At 41.2% G+C, this 22461-nt stretch overlaps 3 protein-coding genes across 4 annotated transcripts in view; 2 read left to right on the top strand and 1 right to left on the bottom strand.

The window, feature by feature from the left end:
• The window catches only part of LOC141771945 (uncharacterized), a 251071-nt gene that overhangs the window by 70311 nt on the left and 158299 nt on the right, over positions 1-22461 (bottom strand). The window lies entirely within an intron of this gene.
• Positions 1-22461, top strand: part of lamb2 (laminin, beta 2 (laminin S)) — a 167494-nt gene that overhangs the window by 67499 nt on the left and 77534 nt on the right. Inside the window, exons 35-36 of one of the 2 annotated variants that reach the window (XM_074642479.1) lie at positions 5042-6621; positions 7075-7611. The exons of the other annotated variant lie outside the window; for it this stretch is intronic. Of the exons in view, the coding sequence (XP_074498580.1) occupies positions 5042-5178 (137 nt within the window). The 3' untranslated portion in view covers positions 5179-6621; positions 7075-7611. Of the gene's footprint in view, positions 1-5041; positions 6622-7074; positions 7612-22461 lie in introns of those variants that run through there. 2 annotated transcript variants of the gene reach the window in all.
• usp19 (ubiquitin specific peptidase 19) overlaps positions 9923-22461 on the top strand; it is a 29265-nt gene continuing 16726 nt past the window's right edge. The window contains 8 exon segments of the mRNA XM_074642487.1: positions 9923-10327; positions 12395-12794; positions 18417-18545; positions 19166-19302; positions 19541-20131; positions 21450-21843; positions 22004-22160; positions 22253-22324. Coding sequence (XP_074498588.1) covers positions 12560-12794; positions 18417-18545; positions 19166-19302; positions 19541-20131; positions 21450-21843; positions 22004-22160; positions 22253-22324 — 1715 coding nt within the window. The 5' untranslated portion in view covers positions 9923-10327; positions 12395-12559.

The raw sequence follows: 22461 nt of genomic DNA on the forward strand, positions 1-22461 counted from the left end.
TAAAATACAATTCACATGAAACAAATGTAAAATACGTGTGAGGATAGAAACCTATAATGGCGTTATATAAGAAACCACACCCAAAGGACATACAACAGGTAAAAATAACTATCATGATAAAAATCACCGATACATTCTAGATATTAGTGTTCAAAACACTTCACATATAAAAGTGTAATGGTGTATACAGTGTAAAGTGTCGGAGCAAAGTTCCAACAAAACAAAAAAATACAAAGAAGCAGGAGTAATCGCCACATTTACAGTTTCTAAGTCATCATTTTTTCCCAAATCATATGTTTTTGTCAGCAGAGCATTTCGAAGTCTCTTATTATACACAGACAATCACACAGAGGAATTCATTAAATGGACATTTTCATTCCATAAGATAACTCCATGAAATCTGATAGAAAACTGATCACGGGATGTTTTATACAGAGGAAGATGAAGATTATCAGCCCGTCTGGTAATTATGTAATTGAGAGTTGTTCACAAAATAATATCTAAAACAATGAGGTAAATCTGCATCCATATATCTCGCCTTAAAGACAAATGTACAGGTTTGAAGAATGTTGATGTCAAATATAGTCAATAACTGTAATTTTAAAAAAAGTGGTGCACTTGGTGTTGTAGCATTCAAAAAAGTTGCTGATCTAATAAACTGTTTCTGTATCAGCAATATTTTGTTCAGATAAGTCGGAAAACAAAATTACAGTAAGTTAAATATGGATAAATTTAAATATAATATAATGTTAACAGACATGTGTTGTGTACAAAAGCTCTTATTTTTCTCAGGATTTCCAAAAGATTTGGTGACCTTATATAAAACCAACCTGATTTCTCTAAGAGAGTTTGTCATCTATCAGAATACCTCAGAAACATGTTGATGAAACATTGATTATTTCTTCATTATGAATATAGAGTTTAATTTGCTCACTATCATATTTTTTATTTCCTGCAAATAACATGAAATTAGACTTTTTGACATTTAATGACAACTTATTTGTTTGAAAACATATTGAGCAGTTGTGAAGATCAGAATTTAGTTCATTAATGAGAGTTGTCAAATCTCTATTTGAAGCAAAAAGGTTGGTGTCATCTGCAAAGAACAATGGGAATGTGATGTTAGATGCTGCAGCAATTCCTTTATATAAATAAGAAATAATAAAGGTCCCAGTATGGATCCTTGAGGAACACCACATTTCATTATATTTCTTTTTGACTCATGGCCATTAATAAAGACATATTGATTTCTGTTAAAAATATCATTTCTGAGCCACGTATAAATAATAATACATTTTTGATAGCAAAATATTATAATTAACAGTGTCAAAAGCTTTTGAAAGGTCTAAAAATATACCTATTGCATACTTGTTATTATCCAGCACTGTATGTATTCTATCTGTAAGTTCTAAAAGGGCCATAAAAGTTGAATGATTTTTACAGAATCCATATTTATGATTGTAGAGAATATTGTATGTGTTTAAGGGTGTTTTCACATTAGGTACGATTGATCCGTACCGTGCCCAAGTACGATGGCCCCCCCTCGCCGCTCAGCTTCCACATTAGTAAAGTTGTTCCGTACCCGAGTACGAAACAACTGCCCGAGTGTATTTGTTCATGTTGAGGTCAGCTGTTCTAGTAGAGGAGCATCGTAAAAGACTTCATTCAAACTGGACAGAAACTAAATAAAACTCACTAACACGTCATCGTTAGTCTCCAACAATCACCAACTCTGGTTTGGTCTTAATAAACTCTTATTTCACCGAGTTTGATGTGAAAATAGGACGACTCTACACGTTGTCTCCCCTCCGACCTGTCCCTCTCTCTGCCCGCTGAGCAGCTGATCGGCTCTCGTTCTTCGCAGACAGACCATTAAATCAGCTAAATAAAATAACAAACATCAGCCGACCCCATCGCTTACTATTGTTTATATTCTAGTGAACCTCTCGCCTGCTTTCCTGCTGTATCATCCATGCAGTTCTTGCAGTTGCATGCTGCGCGCAGATACAGACATAGATATGAAACAGTTTTATATGTATACAGATTTTGGAGACTGGCGGCGTTGAAAAAAGGCTGACCTTTCAAAAGTACTCGTTAACTGCTAACGTTACTCGCGTTAAATAGCGGTCCACTTCCGTGTTTCGGTACGGTCGGCTTTCACACCTGATGCGAACCGTACCCGAGTACACATGATCCGTACTCTAGACCACCTTTTCAAGTGGACCCGGGTAAGGATCGACAAACCGTCCCCGAGTATGGTACGGAGCGTTCACACTAATCAAACAAACTGGCCCGGGTCCCTGATGTGAAAGCACCCTTAGTGTTTAAGTGTTCCTGGATTCTTTTGAACACTAGTTTTTCCAAAATCTTTGAAAAGCATGGTAGAACTGAATTTGGACGATAGTTAGTAAAGGATCCTGGATCACCTGTTTTAAATAATGGGATAACTTTGGCCCTTTTTTTTTTAAGTTATTTTTTTGGGGGCATTTTCCATTTTATTGAGAGGACAGTGGATAGAGAGAGAGTGGATGCGGAAAGGGCCACAGGCCGGATTCGAACCCGGGCCGCCGCGGTCAGGACCAAGCCTTGATACATGGACGCCCGCTCTACCAACTGAGCTAACCCAGGCGCCCACTTTGGCCCTTTTTAGTTCAGAAGGTATGATGCCACTTTCCATGGATAATGAAAAATTAATGTTAAAGGCTCAATAATAGGGATCTTAACTTCTTTGATTAGGGAGGTGCATATTCCATCATGACCTGGAGCCGATTTCTTAAACTCCAATATAATATCATTTACCTCCTTAAAATCAGGCGGATCAAAATTATTAAGAGATGGAAAAGAACCCTTTATATAATCTAGTGAATTAATATTGTATTGACTATCTTTTTGGCAAGAGATGCACCAACACTTGAAAAGAAATCATTCAATTTACAAGCTATAACAAAAGGATCAGTGAAAGTGGATTTTCCATCTGTAAAGGTTGAAGGACATTTTAGGGAGGCCTTTTTTCTTTGAAGCAACTGATTAATAATGTTCCATGTAGCCTTGATATTGCTTTCAGGTTTTGTAAACTGTTCACTGAAGAGCCTTTTCTTGGCTGCTCTAAGGATATGAATGTATTTGTATTTATAAGATTTATAAGGAGCTAAATTTAATGGAGTTGGCGATGAGATATATTTTCTGTAGAGTTTGTTTTTGAATATGGAGGACTTTTTCAATCAAAACCAAAGGTTATTATATTTTTTTTCCAGTATCAACAGAGCGAGTAACCAGTGGAAAACATTTAGTGAATATTGAATTCAATATTTCCATAAAGTCTTGATAAGCTGAGTTTGCATTGCTCTCCCTATATACCTTTTCAAAGGAAACTTTCTCCAACATTTCTTTGAATGTTGATTTATTACTTTGGTTGAACTAGTGACTACAGAGTTAATGTTTTTTGCCTTGTGTCTATCCAATGAAACAATTGGAAAAATTGGAAAATTATCTGATATATCTGTGAATAAAATTCCTGACTTAGTTTCATAGTTAAGAGTATTAAATAACATGTTATCAATTAGACTAGCAAATCTGTCTGTTACCCTGGTAGGTTTGCTAATAGTGGGATAAAAGTAACTGGCATATAAATTGTATAATATTGAAGTCCCCAAGAATATGGCATGTTTTGTTTTCCTTATTTAGAAGCTCTAAAGTGTTACTGAGACTATCATTAAAACAAGTAATGTCAGTGTCTGGCGAACGGTAAATACTGCCTATGACCAAAGTTTTGTTATTTATGTCGGACAAAATTTCAATGTAAACCGATTCAACCTCCACTTCATCATAATTTAGCAAAAGGTCATGTCGATTAACAAAATCAAAGTTTTGATTGTCAAAAACTGTAACTCCTCCTCCAGCCCTGGACTGTCTGATGAAATGAGTAGGATTATATGATGGCAGTTCATGAAGGCCTAGTCCTTTAGATTCTTCAGTAAGCCATTGTTGATGACATATTAAAGGTCCGATATTGTAAAAAGTGAGATTTTCATGTCTTTTACATTATATAACAGGTTTAAGTGCTATATAAATACTGTTAATCAAAACGCTCAATATCCGGAGAAATACACACAGCCCGTATTCAGAAATTGTGCGTTTGAAACAAGCCGTTTTCTGTCCATTTGTGATGTCACAAATATACAATATTTAGACTATTACACGGTTTTGAACGTAAACATTCTAAATGTGTCCCAGTTTATTTCCTGTTGCAGTGTATGTAAATAACATCAGCTGACAGGGAGTAAACATGGACCCAAACTGTTGCCTAGCAACGCAATTCCGTTGCAATTCCGTTGAAATGCACTAAAACGGAGCGTTTCAGACAGAGGGTAAATACAGGTATAATCAGGTAGACAATACGAGGAAAATAATGTGTTTTTTTAACATTACAGCATGTAAACATGTTCTAATAGAAACACAAAATACAAGTATGAACCTGAAAATGAGCACAATATAGGACCTTTAATGCTCTGATATCATATAGAGAACCTTAAAGTTCAATTCTGAGACAAACATGACACAGAGGATTCCTGTTTGGATCGGTGTAAGCCCTGGAGAATTAATTTTCTTGGTTAGTTTCTCTCTCTGAGCCTTAGAACTTATAACTAATATACGTATATGTTTTACCCTGGTTGAGCTGTGAGGAGTTCTCTGACATCCAGGCACTAATATCTAAAATACATCTAATAAAATGAAGCTGTGTTTCATCAGCAAAGCTATGAAAAGAGATACCATGCCTCCAGAGGACACCATCAAGGGGTTTCTTGCATAGATGAAGAAGCAGATACCCCCCCCCCCCTCAAGTTATTATTAAATGACAAAGAAGTCTGTGCCACAGAGATAGGAGGCCTCTTAAAAACTGTGCCAGACAAGCCAACTTGTTCCCTCCGTCTATTTAAAAGAATTTGGTGATCAACTGTATCAGAATCAATGACTTACAGTAGCACCAGATGCTGCTAACGGCCGTCTGTGTAACCGTTCCTGACATTCCTGCTTCCCACAGAGCTGGAGAAAAACTATGAGGAGAACCAGAGGAGGCTGGAGGGGAAAGCTCGTCAGCTGGACGGCCTGGAGGACAAGATGAAAGCCATCCTCAATGACATCAACAAGCAGATCCAGATCTACAACACATGCCAGTAACTCACTACTACTCCATGTCACACAAAACAAGTGCATCATGGGATTGTTCTGGCATTTATTCCAGATACAGTAACTGATCAATAGAGACAAAAATAAATCATTAAAGAAGAGGGCTATATAAAACATATTTTATTTTGATTTTATGCACATTGATTTTGATTTTCAAAATAATCTATAAATGTATCTGTGTCTAGATTTGATAACATGAAACAAATATATTTTAGGAAAGGTCAGTAATACTCAGATTTGGGTGAAAATTATGCATTGCAAACAATCTGTAGTTTTCTTGTTTTTTACTTACGTAGAGTGACTGTTGTATAATCAGCGGTTCAATATCATTTTTATGAAGTCTCTGTTACTACTGGAAGTATATTCTGAGCTGTGCTCATCACAAGAGGACTTCATATACACCGCAGTGGACAGTGTCTTCTTTCTGAGTAAAACACAACAACTTTTGGGTGCAGGAGGACATAACATCAGAATGACAATCTGACAAATTGAACTGGATTTCTTTTGGTAAAGATCACTAAAACATTCAAAGAATAATAAGGCTTTCATTATTTTTATAATTTGAAATAAGCCAAAAAAACATAGAGGAGGATCTACAGTAGTCTACACTGCTGTAGATCCTCCTCCCTGTGCATTCATCTGGATTTTAAATGTATTTGTACCAACTGTGGTGCTGGGAATCCATTTTTTGTGTCTGCCTTTATACAAATAACATGGAAACAAATATTTTGACCATTTTTTATGTGAAAATGTAATGAACTGCTAAGCCAATAGATATAACCAGCCCAAAAAACACCTCTGCCTGGAGTAGGAGGATGACTGTACACTAATACCACTCAGGAATAAAGTCACAATGAGAGCAGTGTAAGCTAACAGTTTATGCTAACAGTGTATGCTAGTGGCACAGCTCTAGTAATGCTATAATGGGTCAGTCTGTATGTGGCTGAATATCTCAAGAACTGTTGGATAGAACTGTTGAACGGTCCAGCTGAGTCTGACCCGCTCTAACGGGGTCACTGTACAGAGGACAAACCCTCTTTATTTAGGTAACAAAATGGCATTCCCTCTGGCTCCACCCTCAGGACAAACTTAAAGGACTAGGCTTTTCACACTGCATGTCCTTAGCCCTGGGTTAACAGTTAACCCTGGGATAACACACACATTGTTAACCCAGGGTCAACCTAAACCCGGGGCTATACCATTCACACTGCACTTCTACTAGCCCTAATGTTTACATTGTAGAATAATGCTTAACTTCTCTATAACACAATGGAAAACTAAAACGTGACACAAACTACATTGTTTACTTGAGCCCGTGTTTAGTCGATTTTCAGCCCTAGACTAAAGTCGGGGTTAGCCCACTTTCACTTGCTATAGTGTAAAAGCTAGCTAAGTGACCCTCCCACACACCGCTGCACTATAACACCTGATTAGGTGTGAATGCAGCCTAAGTGCAGTGTGAAAAGCCCATTAAAACACTTTCGGATAAATATGATGCTACCACCAGCAGTCTGTTAGCTTAGCATAAAGACCTGAATCAGGGGGAAACAGCTGACCTGGCTCTATTAAAAGGCTAAATAAATTCACCTCCTAACAACTTGAAAAGTCACTAATCAACACGTCTTCCTGGGGTCATGCGAAGATTTTAAAAATGTCTAGATTCCTTGGAGTCTCGTGATCACCGCGAAGTTGCCAGGCAACAAGTGGAGACTCCTGCGAGTCACTGCTCCCGCCCAAGAAATAGTCTAGCACATATACCTCCTGGTGAAACCACAACTTCTTGTTTATACACTTAGTTTTTTTGTACAGATTAAACAAACAAGACATAACGTTAAGTTGATTACTGAACTTAAAGAGACGCCGGTCTACTTTTTTACTTCTGGATAGAGCAAGGCTAGCTGTTCCCCCTCTATCCAGTCTTTATGCTAAGCTAAGCTAACTGTCTCCTATAATGGACAAATAGGAGTGGTATTGATGCTCTCATCTAACTCTCAGCAAGAAAGCGAATAGGTGTGATTCCCTGAATGTTGAATATTGAACTGTTCCTTTTAGTCATCAACAGGATCATTTTTATGAATGCCAAACTTGTGATGCACAGATTGTGAATGTTTGTGTACTGTGATGGAATAAGATCTGCAGTAATGGATGCCTCACTGTAGTGACACAGTACTATACAGTATGTTCAGTGTTGAATTGTGCCTTATAGTATGCCAGTGTTTTGGACATTTACTCATATACCATTTACATGAACGTGTATGCTTTCGGAAACGTACCAAACCAAAAAGCTAACTTTGTACACAGGTCTGTTTCCCTCAGATCACATATCAACTGGCAGCCACGTCATATTGATAACTAAGTGCCAAAGCAAAAATACCAAAACCTTTAACCATGAAAAGTTTTGTGAATAAAGGCTGGATAACTTCACATTTCTCTGTGTTGTAGTAGCTTCTTTGAGCATCAGGAGTCAGTTAGAAATCATATTATTTATATCATATCCATGCTGGATATTGTCCCATTCTCCTTGCTGTGCTTGCGTTCACACCAGGGTCTGATATCCCGTTTCTATTTGTGTGTCCTGCAAGGATGCTATTCATGAGTCCTTGATGTGCCCTTTGTCAAAGTCTGTGTCATTGCAGACTTACAGCGGTCTTCTACCCAAACCTTCCAGCAATGTGTGATCACTGTGAATGGCAGTATTAACAGTAGGCCTGCACTGCCACACGACAGGAGAGAGCAGGGCCAAGACCAACCCTCAGACACGGAGTCAGCAGAGGGGAAATGACAGTTCAAAGAGAAAGCAAAAGTAAAGGAGCTACATTCGAATTAAGGGAGCTCAGAAAGGCATTTCATTTGATTATTTAAAAAGCTATTTTCCAGTAATCAGTGAATATTTCTCTGGATGCTCTTTACATGTTGTCATGTGCTACCACAGGAGTTGCAGAGGTCTGCATCATCACTGTCAACATCATTTTAGTGCAGACTCAAGAGGATGACACAGGGTGCCATTTGGGACAAGGCCCCTGTCTAAAAATAGTAGGGGTCATGATGTATCATGGCCATGGCCCTGTCAGACCTCCTCACATACTGTATATATAGGGGAATATAGGCCCATGTAAATAGTATTAGTAGTAAAATGAGCACTATTGAATGTTGACTGGAGGATCTGGGATGGACATTGGCTGAAGCAGAAGTTCCCCAGTCCTCTCTGGCCAGAGCTCTAGGAAACAACCAGTGTCCAGTGTCCCCACACCTGAATACTATCCTGGCGTAGGTTTACTGTTTGTCTGTTACTTTGTGATCATTTAAATAAGAAATGTATTGTCACATACAGTATGCTCTATATACTATATCCTCCATAATACTTTACCTGCGATATGAAAGGTATTAATACAATTAGATCTGGACAGAAGGCCCCCTCAACAGGATAGGGCCTCAAGATTAGGTCAAATGCAGGAAACACTTCAACAAGGCGCTTATTAAGATAAGATAAGACAGAACTTTATTAATCCCGAAGGAAATTCTTGTGCCAGAGATTGCTCAAAATTACAACAAGTTCAAGTGTATAAAATAAAAAGTAGTATTTCTAGCACCAGTGACTAATAGAATAACAATAAAGTAAGATACATTTAGTAAAATCAGTAAATAAGATAAGTAAAATAAAAAAGGTAAAGTAAGCTAAAAAACAGAAAAGGAAGTAATATTACATATGATGAGAAAAGAAGTAATATTGCACATAATGGACATTAATATTGCACACAATGAACAGTGATATTGCACATGAGAATGGAAAAATTAGTATTGCACATGATATTGATATTATATTTGTCCTCAGTGTCCAGTGTTTTCAGTTGTCCTTCCTGCAGAAGGGGGCGGTGTTATAAAGTCTGATGGCCACTGGTAGGAAAGACCTCCTGTGGCGTTCTGTGGTGCACCTCGGTGGTCTCAGTCTACGGCTGAAGGTGCTCTGGTATGACTCCAGTGTGGCGTGCAGGGGATGAGAGGCGTTGTCCCTAATACTAAGTAGTTTCTAAGTAGTACTAAGTTAATTCATTCATTCATTAAGTAATTAAAGTCTGTATTTTGTTTGTGTGGTGCTGCATCTTCCCCTGTTCATCATCAAACCTAGCTATAGCAAAAGACCATATAGTAGGTCTAATGTATACTGTAAGATGTCTGCAAACCACATCATTTCAGCCTGAGAGAGAGACAGAGAGAGAGAGATTTCTTGAAGACATTAGGAAAAAGTTCTTTACAAAAATTAAATGTAAACTCCAAGATTTTGATTCCCTCTCTGATCATACTAAAGTGCAACATGTACTTGAGAAAATAGTGTCATTAGCATAGAAGCAGCAGAATATGTCAGTGCATGTCACAGCCTGAGACAACCACAACAACACAACAGCTGTAACTCACACCCTGTCTTTTATTTACTCCTCTACTTCATGGGGTTTATTTTTTTATTTTTTAGATTTGGCATTTGCTATTGCAATATATTGTTGTTAAAAAACATTAATTATTTCTGTATTGTTTTCTACCATTTTCATGTTCTCTTTAAATATCTATATATTGTAATTTGCTTAATGAATTGTATATATGTATGTACAGTATATGCTTTCGTTTTTATTTTTTTCTTCTTTTTTCTTCTTATTGAATCGACGCTTTGGCAATATTGTTCACCTGACAGTCATGTTAATAAAGCATTATGAATTGAGAGGGAAGGAGGAGGGGGGGTAAAGGAAGAGCTCCAGATCACGTGAACGCGCCAGCCAGGAAGTGGCCTGTGCGCGCACTCATCTCACGGTGTAATTTGTTCCAAACAAAGTCGGACTCGCTCAGCCCGCAGAGGCCCGATGACTCCAACACACCGAGCAGCTCCTTCATTGTTCTCTTTAGTTCTGATCTGTGTATAGTATATAGTATAGTGAGCAGAGATGGGCCCGGGATAAACCAGAGAATCTACCAGAGACACGGTGGACTGTCTGTCTGCGGGAAGCGGAGCGGCGGAGCAGCGGAGCAGCGGCCCGGTGGCCCGGGGCCGGGAAGGAGCTGATCAGCCGGGGAGCAGCAGGACGAGTCTCCGGTCATCGTGTGATAGCAGCGGGATCCACTTCTCACCGGACTGAAGCCCCGTAAGTCTCCGGTAATGTCACTAGTTATTATGCTTTAATGTTATCCGGGAGTCCGCTGTCACTGAGTGTTCATGTTGTGTTGTGATGAATCTGTTACCGTGTAACTGTGTCAGCTAGCGTTAGCTCCATGTGGCTAATGACATTAGCTTGTGGAGGACTGGAGGAGCGTTTGATTGTGTGACCTGTCCTGCGCTCTGCTGCTAGATGGACCAGTTGGACTGATCCTACTGATAATATCAGATTATATGATTATAATATCCAGCAGTAGTGATGTGGCCGCTTATTTCTACACAGTGAAGAGCTTCTAGAGATCCAGCTCCAGTCTGGTCCCACTCCTCAATGTGGACCAGCTACAGTAGAAACCAGTGGTCTGGTCCTGATCCTCAATGTGGACCAGCTACAGTAGAAACCAGTGGTCTGGTCCTGATCCTCAATGTGGACCAGCTACAGTAGAAACCAGTGGTCTGATCCCACTCCTCAATATGGACCAGCTACAGTAGAAGCCAGTGGTCTGGTCCTGATCCTCAATGTGGACCAGCTACAGTAGAAGCCAGTGGTCTGGTCCTGATCCTCAATGTGGACCAGCTACAGTAGAAGCCAGTGGTCTGGTCCTGATCCTCAATGTGGACCAGCTACAGTAGAAGCCAGTGGTCTGGTCCTGATCCTCAATGTGGACCAGCTACATTAACATGTTCATGTTGTTGACTGAAGATCATTAACTAGCTAACTACTATAAATGGGATTAACTAAACCTAATCTCCAGATAGATGACGGTAGTTCAACGCTACAGCTAGTTAGATGTATTTATGTGTCATATCGACACATGCCACTCCAAAACACGTGTTCCTTAAAATAAACCAACCTCCTCAGTCGGCAGGCTAACTGCTAACTGAGCTAACTGCTAACTGAGCTAACTGAGCTAACTGCTAACTGAGCTAACAGCAACTGAGCTAACTGCTAACTGCTAACTGAGCTAACTGAGCTAACAGCTCTGTTACTGAGCTAGCCGCTCTGGGGACGGGAAGCTCAGCTGTTAACCTAGCTAGCTATCTTAGTGAACATCCCCCATGTGTTTAGCAGTAGTTCTGTGCTGTACTGGAGGCTGAATGAGATGGCTGATGGAGCTGCTGTAGCTGCTGTCCTTTGTTTGTCATTTGACAGTCCAAGCTAGCAGCTTGCTGTTTTATTATGCTAAGGAAACGAGGCTAAGCTAACGCTATCTGTGTGTATGTGCTGCCATTATGTGTCCTTCAGTAAGACGTGATGTCCATGTGTCCTTCAGCATTGTTGGAGTTGTTTGAAACCCCCCCCCCCCTCTCTATGCACTATACAAACACAGTAAAGACAGATTGTTATGAGTTGTTCAGCTCTACACTGTTAAACCTCTCACACACACACACACACACACACACACACACACACACACACACACACACACACACACACACACACACACACACACACACCAATCAGCCAGAACATTAACAACATTCAGACCACTGACAGGTGAAGTTAATATCATTGATTATCTGGTTACCATGGCACCTGGCAGGGGGGGGATATATTAGACAGCAAGTGAACATTTTGAACTTTGTGTTAGAAGCAGAATAAATGGGCCAGCGTAAGGATGTGAGCAACTTTGACAAGGGCCAGATAGTGCTGGCTAGACCACTGGGTCAGAGCATCTCCAGAACTGCAGCTCTTGTGGGATGTTCCCGGTCTGCAGTGGTCAGGACCTACCAAAAGTGGTCCAAGGAAGGAGAACGGGTGAACCGGCGACAGGGTCAGACCCGAGGCTCATTGATGCATGTGGGGAGCGAAGGCTGGCCCGTGTTGTCTGATCCAATAGAAGAGCTACTGGAGCTCAAACTGCTGAAAAAGTTCATGCTGGTTCTGATAGAAAGGTGTCAGAACACACAGTGCATATGGGGCTGCGTAGCCGCAGACTGGTCAGGGTGCTCGTGCTGACCTAATGTTATAGCTGATCGGTGTACCACATATTGATGTCAGATAATTCTGGAGATTACTATCAGTTTCTTCAGACTTGACTATTAAATGTCTCTCTGTCTCTGCCTCAGGTCCCCATCCCTAACCAGCCTTCCTGATTCTGTTCTGGGAGAATTCAGACCAGTATCATCGCCAAGATAGCCGGGCCAGGCAGGAAGAGGCACACCTCAGATCCAGACCCCAGCAGCGGTAGTGATTCCGGCGACGGGCGGCCTGTTAGTGCCAAGTGCCTGAAGATGGCCAGCAGCGGTGGCAGCGGTGGCAGCGGCGGCGGCGTGGCCGGTACCGAGGCGGTGGGCCGTCGTGGTGGGGCTCAGCAGAGAGGAGGCGGCGGCGGTAGGGACAACAGCTCAGACCTGTCCTCCAGTACCAGTAAGAAGAAGCAGAAGGACCGAGCCAACCAGGAGAGCAGAGAGGCCAAGAGGGCAGCCGCTGCAGCAGTAGACGGGGTCATTGCAGAGGTCAAGAAAGGTGAGTAGGAGTAAATGTGTTGTGCAAGTAATACATTTGTTATTGATTAATTTGCAGATTATTTGGGGGGATAAACTGTTTCTAAAATATTATAACCACAGTATAGATATTGTAGTATATTCTAAACTTAAATGTGGTAGTGGATTTCAGTTACTATTTGTATTGTATACTACCTGTGTTAGCTGAGAAGCTGAGTGTATTCTGTAGCACAGTGGGAATCTAAAAGGTATCTGAAATGACGTAGAAAGAAAACCATCATTAGAATCAACATGACGTTTCCTGATAAACAAAGTTTGTCAGTTATGTTTACGTTCACTGTTTCTCACCAACACATGTGTGTATCTTTGCGGCCTTACAAACATATTGAATGCATTTCTTTTCTCAAAATATTTGCTGAATGGATTTTTTAATGTTTAAACTTGCATATTGTTTTCATCCATGTTTACTGGCTTCTCTGAATGTCATCAGCACCAACTGTCAATCTGAGGATTAGCGTGAAACTGATGGCAGCAAAGTGTATCGCATTGTCCGTGTGCATGTATGTACGTCCTTTTACGTGTGCACGATACAAAGTGGTCTAAATCTTCACTGGATGACCACCAGTAGTGCTATCGAACTATGTCTTTACGATTCACATAAGGAGAAAGGAAGAAAAGACTGCAAGCTGGCAAACATGGGTGTAAAGAAAATGCATAATTAATTTTTTCAAATGTTTAAAGAAGGAAATGGATTTAACATGTTTGTGAGAAACACACAGGGAACCTTTTAAAGGTCCCATATTGTAAAAAGTGAGATTTTAAAATTTTTTTTTATTATAAAGCAGGTTTAAATGCTTTATAAATACTGTTAAACTATCAAAACGCTCAATATACGGAGAAATACACACAGCCCGTATTCAGAAATTGCGCGTTTGAAACAAGCCGTTAGGATTTGTGTCCATTTGTGATGTCACAAATCTACAATATTTAGACCATTAAACGTAAACATTCTAAATGCTTCCCAATTTATTTCCTGTTGCAGTGTATGTAAATAACATCAGCTGACAGGAAGTAAACATGGACCCTAGCTGTTGGCTAGCAACGCAATTCCGTTGCAATTCCATTGAAATGCACTAAAACGGAGCGTTTCAGACAGAGTGTAAATACAGGTATATTCAGGCAGACAGTATGAGGAAAATAATGTGTTTTTTTAACATTACAGCATGTAAACATGTTCTAGTAGAAACACAAAATACAAGTATGAACCTGAAAATGAGCACAATATGGGACCTTTAACATGTTTGTGAGATACACACAGGGAACCTTTAAACAACACCACAGCCAATACTAGTAACCTGCTTGCAGATTAACAAGATTTACTGCTGTTATATGCCATGCCATATAGGATAGCAAATGTGAGTAATGTGAGTAAGTGTCATTTAATGTTGTTTTCAATTTGTTATACATATTCAGGATTTATTGTCACCACCGTTGTGCTTTTACTTTGTTGTATGTGATTGTAAACAGGATATCTTGAGCTTTTGGAGTGTTGTTCGTACAGTACAAAACAAGCAATTTTTTTTATTAACTGTTTAATTGAAATTATATTCCATAATTACAATAATTATTAGTTGCAGCCCTATGTTGAAATCTGATAATGTGTGGTCACCCTTCTCTTATAAAAAGACAACATGCAGCCTCTTATGTAATTGCGAGGTTGTCCTTGTGCTGTTAATTTCATCCCTTTGCTGTAATTCATGCAGCTGCCTGAAGGCTTTTTTTCTATGAGCTGACCACTTTGTACATGTTGTACCTTCCATTTATTATGGGATGTGTATGTATTTTACATATGCGTGTGGATGTGGATTCCAGCCTCCTTTGTACCATTTCATGTCTTTTCATTGAAGCGCTTGTGGCTTCATTATATTATTGTAGGAGAGTTGCTGTTCAGAGGAGGATTTTAATTTTTCTTGTTAAAACATAAAAACATTCCCACACAAACATTTGACAATAAGAACATCCCAACGTTTTTTAGTTTTAACATTTACTTCTAGTAGTAGTACTCAGTAAAGCCTGCTTTGTGTTTTTAAAGATACAGGGAACGTCTTCTACCGCTAGACATTCTATAGGACACATCTTGTTTGAGTTTAAAAGGGAGGGAAGTGTAGGTTGTCTTGCCTGACCACTGAAGTATTAAAAGTATTCTGCATAATCCTCGCACAGGACTTGTAAATTAGATTTGTGGTTTCTATTTGCTTTTATTTAACGCTTTGTCTTCCTTAGTAGGAAAAATCAGCTTGGTAATCCTTGTAGGTGCTCAAATGGAAAACAACCGTACTTCCTCGTTTTTGATTTGTTCCGCACAGGAACCATTGCAGTATTGTGTTAGCATCCATGTGATGAATATCACTGACTGACACTGGTTCATCCCTGGAGGTAGAAATGCTGATGCAAGGAGTTTTACATTCCCCATAAGCCCTTGACCAAAGAGCCTGATAACTCCCAACCCCGTCTCATACAAGTCTAAAGTCAGTGAAGACACAAGTCACCCAAACAATGCAAAGCAGTTCTACTCTCATTATTTTGCCACAGAACTGGTTTATTTTAATGTATCTGAGTATCTGCCAATCCAGTGTTGTTAAATTAAGGGTAGTCTTTTAATACTTAGTTTAATACTCTGATCAACCCAGCATGTGGTTATATCACAGGTGTGAACTGTGTATATCTGGAATGAAACGGGTACATCTTTCATTCAGCCCAGTATTGTTAAACTGCTGTTATTCAGTAATTGCATACCTAGATATACACATTTCATAAAGCCTAAGTTGTCCTGGCTAAACGCTCTCGCGTTTGATTATCTTACACTTAACTCCCCAGATCCACTTTGTTTGAACCAATCCAACGGCATCCAATCAGGTTTCAGGAGAAACCCATGAAGAACTAACGTTACCTTACTGAGCACAGACACTCATTTTTGGAAAATTTTCTTTCTCTCTAACCGACCCTCGTTAACCGATTATTAACCGTTAACCGACAAGATTTGTGCCTCACATGCGGTGCACCAGCTGCAGGAGCACAACAGATATTGGTTGACGGGAGTCTCCAGTTCACCGTCCGGGAGCGTTAACTTAGCAGCTACGATGCTGCGTGTAGTGTCGCGGACATGCAGCCACTTTCCCAGTAAAAGTCTCCACTGCACATTTAGTTTAGTTTAGCAGGCTGTCAGCTGTGTGTCTGCCCGGCATAACTTTAGCGAGTGTCTCCTCTGAGCCGCTCAGCTTTTGAGTTAATTATTAACATTTCTTTTAACCTTTTAACCGATAGCGTTAATCAGTTAAAATGCTTAATGTCGGTTAACGGTTAAACGGTTAATTATGGACATCCCTAGTGGTATCGAATTGGGTATCAAGAATCGTGGAAATTCACTGGTATTGGTATCGACTACTAGATTTGTGGTATCCCTAGTGTGTGTGTGTGTGTAAACTTTTTATATTTCTTGAACTGATGTTTTGCTTAAATTGGTAGTAATATATAATGATGTCAAACTAAAGCCTTAATAATGGATCTTATGTTGTAGCTGATAGGGCCCTTCATAATTAAGTAGGAGCAGCTCCAGTATGGATACTTGATATTGGATCAATGCATTATTTGGCAGATACTCCGTCATGCTGGATGTGGTGTTTGTTCTCGCTGCTGCCTTGCTGAATATCCCCAGAAAGGCACTTTGAACAATATCATAGACGAGGCTACCTCATGCTCCTGCAGTGAACACAGGTAGAACAGGCTGTGTTTTCATTGGTCAGTGCTTTCCTGTCGCTCGTTGATCTACATGTCACTTTATGGACAGTATGCTGTGTGGTGCTGGTTCTGTGCTGGTGTTGGTGTGGTTTCCACTAGAGGTCTGCTTGTGTGTTCATGTTATTGGTTTTACGTGTCATGTTGTAGTTTTAGCAGAGAGCGTGTCAGCCCCTTATCTGGGAAACGCGGTGAGAACACTCTGTTTCTTTGTCTCTTCACCATCTCCTTCAGTACCTGCTAATGCTAACCCTGTTAGTACACATGATGGTGACCTTTTAAACCTCGTCTCTCTGGTTGCTTTACTCTGCTAACAGTAGCGCTCATGTCCATGTTGTGAGCAATTGTCAGGCTCAATATAAAATACAGTGATAAATGTGCCGATATTGGCTTATTGCAGATATATCGCTATTGGCGTGTCGGTCAATAAGTAACAACAGAAATATGTTTTAGATCAACAGTGTCAGCATTACATAGTTTGACCACCAAACAAGCTCCGTATGTTTCCTGGTCCCAATTTATTTATTTATTTATTTATTTATTTAAAAAACAACCCTGAAAAGATTGGTATCCGGATTGTTTGTTTGTCATATGTATAAAATATATGTTTATATATATATATATATTTTAAAAGCTATCATCCTGATATATCATTATCAGAACTCCCGACTATTGATAGCAATATTGTCCTCAAATATCATTGGGAATATTATTAAAGGTATTATAAATGACAGGTAAATGGTTGTCGTTACCTTCTCAGTTTGATTTTATTATATTTGAGATTTGATACTTCTCTCAACAATATGTGTTGTGATGCATCTTAACTAACTTAAATAACTGGTGAGGCTGAATCAAGTTCACAAGGCAGTATGATAGTTTTCAGGGCTTTATAAAGAACTGTATTTTGATTGTTTTATTGATTATCCTCCCATTCTTAATTTGTACCTTGAGGTGCAGATAGATGCTATTAATGGACTGTCTGGGATCAATGATGTGAAAGTGTATCAGTGAGGGTTTCATGTGTTCACATGATGAATGTCAGTGTCACCCAGAGAGTACACTGTGGCGTGGCTCCACTGGGAATGCAACTGTCACCAGCTGGAAGGGATTGGGTGTTGCTTGTGACCTTTCTAGAGCGATTAAGTTTGAGAGACGGGGTGAGAGAGAGTGAAGAAGTGACGGTGGGAAAGTCCAGGCTATCCAGTCGATGAAGACTAAATTGGAATACGAGTGTGTGTGAGATCCATACGTGACTTGTACGCCGGCAGGGAATCTAGTGCTCGCCGTACGTCTGGGATGATATTTTATTTTCAATCGATGCTACGACTCTGAGGTCACCATGAAAGATGGTATGTGTTTGTTGTTCATGTTGGGGGGGGGGGGGGGATCTTTGTCAAAGTTTTAGCTCTTGATTCTATCTTGAGAAGCGTGTGTTAGGCTTGGTAGCATGTTTTCTAAAACAAGTGGATGATGTGCCTTAATGCCGTTGTTTACTGAGTATACAGACTATTTTAGATGTCCCATCTGTGACTGCTGACTTCACTGGACAGTCTGCTCCAGTCTGCCTGAGTGCCCTGGACTGACCCACTTGAGCACATGAGTGTGATGATATGCTGTATGTGAATTTGCGAGCAGGTGCCTCTCTCTCTCTCTCTCTCTCTCTCTCTCTCTCTCTCTCTCTCTCTCTGGGTGGGTGTGCGTTTCTCTGCATGTAAATGTGCCAGATTGGGATTGACTGCTTTGACTAATATTGTTGAATGTATTGTGAGGATCAGCAGAGGGGAAATGGGAGTGGAAAGCGTCTCTGGTTTCACGTCTATGTGACAGTCCGTTCCTTTGTGTTTTTCAGACGTGTTTGTGGACTGGAAGCAGAATGTCAATGAGGTGACTGTCAGACTGCGCTGTGGGGAGGGGGTGCAGAGGATAGAGGATATCAACACATCCTTCACTGATACTCACTGCCATGTGTGCTTCCCTGGTAAGTCTTCAACACTAACTACAGTGGAGCGTGGAGTCCCACCCCTTCTCTCTCTCCCTCTCTTTCTCTCTCCCTCTCTCTCCCCCCTTCTCTCCCACCCCTTCTCTCTGTGTCTCTCTCTCCCTCCCTCTCCCAGCCCCCCCCCCCCCTCTCTCTCTCCCACCCCTTCTCTCTCCCTCTTTCTCTCCCTCTCTCACCCCCCCCCCTCTATATATATATATATGTATATCTATATATATATATATATATATATATATGTGTATATATATCTCTAGATATAGATATATCTATATAGATCTATATATGTGTGTATGTATATGTATATATATACATATGCAATGCTCATGGCTGATCTCTTGTTGGGTCTCTAAACTATAGAGTACGGTCTAAGACCTGCTCTATATAAAATGCGTCTCGAGATATAACATCTGATTTGACTCTATATAAAAATACATTGAATTGAATTGGGGTTCGGCCTTATTGAACTTTGAACCCGTCTCAAGAGTTTGCATGTTCACCACGTTAACTTAAACATGCTGCACGTTGACCCGTGTACCTTCTGTCTTTGTGGAGTCCAGTTGTGCTCTAATAACATCTGTATTCTTGTTTTAATGTTTCAGATGGACGGCAGTGGAGCTGCCAGTTGCAGGAGGAGATCGAGGCGTCGTGTAGCAGAGTCCAGTACAAGGAGAAGGGAGGCTTCCTGCATGTCATCATGCACAAGAAGATTCCCTTTCACATCTGGCCTTCGCTTAAGGTGAGTCACGTAAGAGGAGATGTTATTTTTCTATTTGTACTTCCATGAGTACATTTATGTCTTAGTGTTTATCTGCAGTAATACGTGTAGTATTTTTGCATGATATTTTGTAATTTCCTGAAAGTGTCATTTTAGTTATGAGTGACACCTTAGTGTCATTCCCAGTGTAGACGGGCTCTTCAGCTCAGTGTGGTTAAATATGAAAGTGTGTTGACCTCCTCTGTATCCGCTGCTTCAGTCAAACAAGAAGGAGAAGGAGGCAGCACCTACAGAGACCAAAAAGGACAAGGAGCTGAACGTGAAGCCTGTCGCCTCGGAGTCATTAGAGAAACCCAAACTGTCCTCCTCGCAGCCAAAACTCCAGCCCCAGCCACCCTCCTCACCTGCTGCACATAGCGAGTCAAGACGCAGTGGTGGCAAAGCTGAGCGGGGGGTCAAGCGTGGCCTGAAAAACAAACCAGCATGTGACAAGGCCACTACGGACTCTGCAGGGGCGAAAGGTGGAGCCGGAGACGGCTCGACCACCACCAGCAGCAGCAAGCCCGTCACAGTCACACACGGCGAGCCTCAGGAACCCAGCGCCAAGCGCACCATCGTACAGCCGCCCACGACCGCCAAGAAGGCCACGTCACCGGCCGACAGGGACGCACACTCTGCGGAGTCTACGGCAGCCAGCGGTGAAGCTCCACACGCACACACGCCTGCCAGTCGGAGCCCACCGACGCAGCGCACGGACGGAGACAACAGAGCAGAGAGGCGAGGCAGCGGCCTGGAACAGAAACCAGCAGCTGCTGTTGTCGCCGCTGGCAACCATACCGACAAAACTCAGGTGAGGACAGTTGTGACATCTCGGTCGCTTACCTGAACACTTTCATTTAGAATGTCAAAATGTACTTATTTATTCATCGTTGGCATTTGTAGTTTCAATAATGTCCATGAGCACTGAGCCATGTTCTAGTGTGTGTGGTTGTACAGTACAGTCTGTGAGGCTAACGTTAGCCTGACGTTAGAGCTGTCAGCTGTAATATTAATGATCAGTCTAATATTGTACTGCTGCAACTGAATGATTGTTTTCATCATTTTACTCCAAAATCCAAAGAGAAACCATTTAATAGCACAGAGGTCTGAGAAAGCCAGAACAGATGCACATTTGAGAAGATGGAACCAGAGAACTTTTGGGCTTTTTGCCTAAAAAAAAGACTTCAATGAAGAATTGTATATGAAAATAGTTTCAGGTAAAGTGAGTACAGATGGTTTCAGCTCTAAAATTGTCAGATGTGACTTTGTTTGATTTTGTTCTGTCCTAAAACAATATACACGAGCAAATGAGTCATTATTACCCAACTATGTGGCTGTTATAGAGTTATTATTATTGAATATTATTGAGTATACTACAAATGCAATATATGATTGAATGTGGTCTGAACTAGTCCATTTTCAAGTTGTATTTAGATGTAGATGTTTCTCACACCGACCCTTTGAGAACCTCAACAGCAAGCAGTCTGAAGCTGTTGATTTTGAAGGATTTGTGATTATGGTATATCTGTATAAACATATCTCATTTCAAACTATATAGACCAAAACTACAGGACTGGAGTTTAATTTCTAAAAATCATTCAGCGCTATGATTCAATAAGATTACAGCCAATAACACCATCTGGCTCCAGTGTGGGCTCTGTCTTCGCAAGAGCTGTGAAGAGACTAACTTTATTAAACATGATTTCAAACAGCAACCCGCCGACCTTGTCCCTGCTTGTGCAGATGGACTGGCTGCTACTTCCAGTTTGTTCACGCAGCAGCTTACCCGATGAAGAGGAGTGAAGCAGACAGGAGATATCTCTCTGTCTAGGTGTGTGTAGTGCAGCGAGGTGTCTTCAACTTAGCAGATGCTTCAGCTCTCACTGAAGAATGGACTGATATTGTACTGGATGTGGTCTTGGTCTGAACTGGAATCAAGTTGTCAGCTTTTCTCCTTGATAACTGCAGTGATGAGAGGAAGAAGTAGAGTTGTGGAGACCTGCTGAAGGTGAAGGGTTTCTTGCTCCTAGATATTGTGGTGGTCTCCGGTGCCTCCACGGCCCCCAGAGAGTGCACATTGTTCTCTGGAGGATTGGGGGTATCATTTCTCGTGTCTTTTTCTGATTCAGGTGGCAGAGAAGCGAAACCAGTCTTCAGACGGGTCTGGAGCAACAGCACATGGCAGCGATAGCCAACCAGCAGCTCCCGTCAGCACCGGCGACCAGTGCCTCCTCGAACCCGTCGGCTTCAACGACCAAGGGGACTCTGCTGCTTCTCCAGAAACGCAGGGAGATAGAACTGACTCTGAGCCAGAGAAACAGCCTGCTGTGCAGGAATCGGAGCAGGATACTCTGATCCGCCAGCAGCTTGAATCAAGAGAGGCAGGTTCAGTATCAGCTGTTGGCCCGGCTGCCAAACAGGGCCCGTCACCCGGTCCGGCCCAGAGGCAGGTCAGCTGTGACGGAGAGGAGAAGCGGGACCAGTCGAAGGAGGAGCCTCCTCTGGAAATGAAACCACAGGAAGGTTAGTTGAAGAGGCTTTGGGAATGCAGCAGGCCTTCATGTTCAATCTTTGCTCCCCCCCCACATTGTCACAAAGTCTATGTATGTCGAGAGTACTGTATGCACACTGCTCTTCACCAGTTCAATGTGAGTTTGTTGATACCTGTAATAACTTCCTGCAGTCCCAGAGCCGATGGTCAACCTGCAGTTTGTGAAGAACGATTCGTACGAGAAGGGCACGGACCTGATGGTGGTTAATGTTTACACAAAGGGGATCTGCAGGGACACGGCCAGGGTCATCTTCAGGGAACAGGACTTCACCCTCATCTTCCAGACTAGGTAGTGAATGTGAATCTGTTTTATGCCATTTGGGCATGCTTTAAGTCTTTAAACAGCAACCATTGATGATCCTTCTGTCATCCTTTTCACAGTGATACGAACTTTCTGCGGCTTCATTCAGACTGTGGACCAAACACAGTCTTCAAGTGGCAAGTCAAACTCAGGTCAGTGTTGCTCTCACTGTTACCAGTCGTGTGTTCTTTCTAATTTAAAAACGTCATCTTTAAATGAGAAGTTGGAGAGAGCAGAGATTGCATGTTTTCCTGTGCAGTTTGTGGGAAACCAATGGAGCACTTCTTGG

This window comes from Sebastes fasciatus, chromosome 8 (assembly GCF_043250625.1).
Source record: "Sebastes fasciatus isolate fSebFas1 chromosome 8, fSebFas1.pri, whole genome shotgun sequence".
NCBI classification, from domain to species: domain Eukaryota; kingdom Metazoa; phylum Chordata; class Actinopteri; order Perciformes; family Sebastidae; genus Sebastes; species Sebastes fasciatus.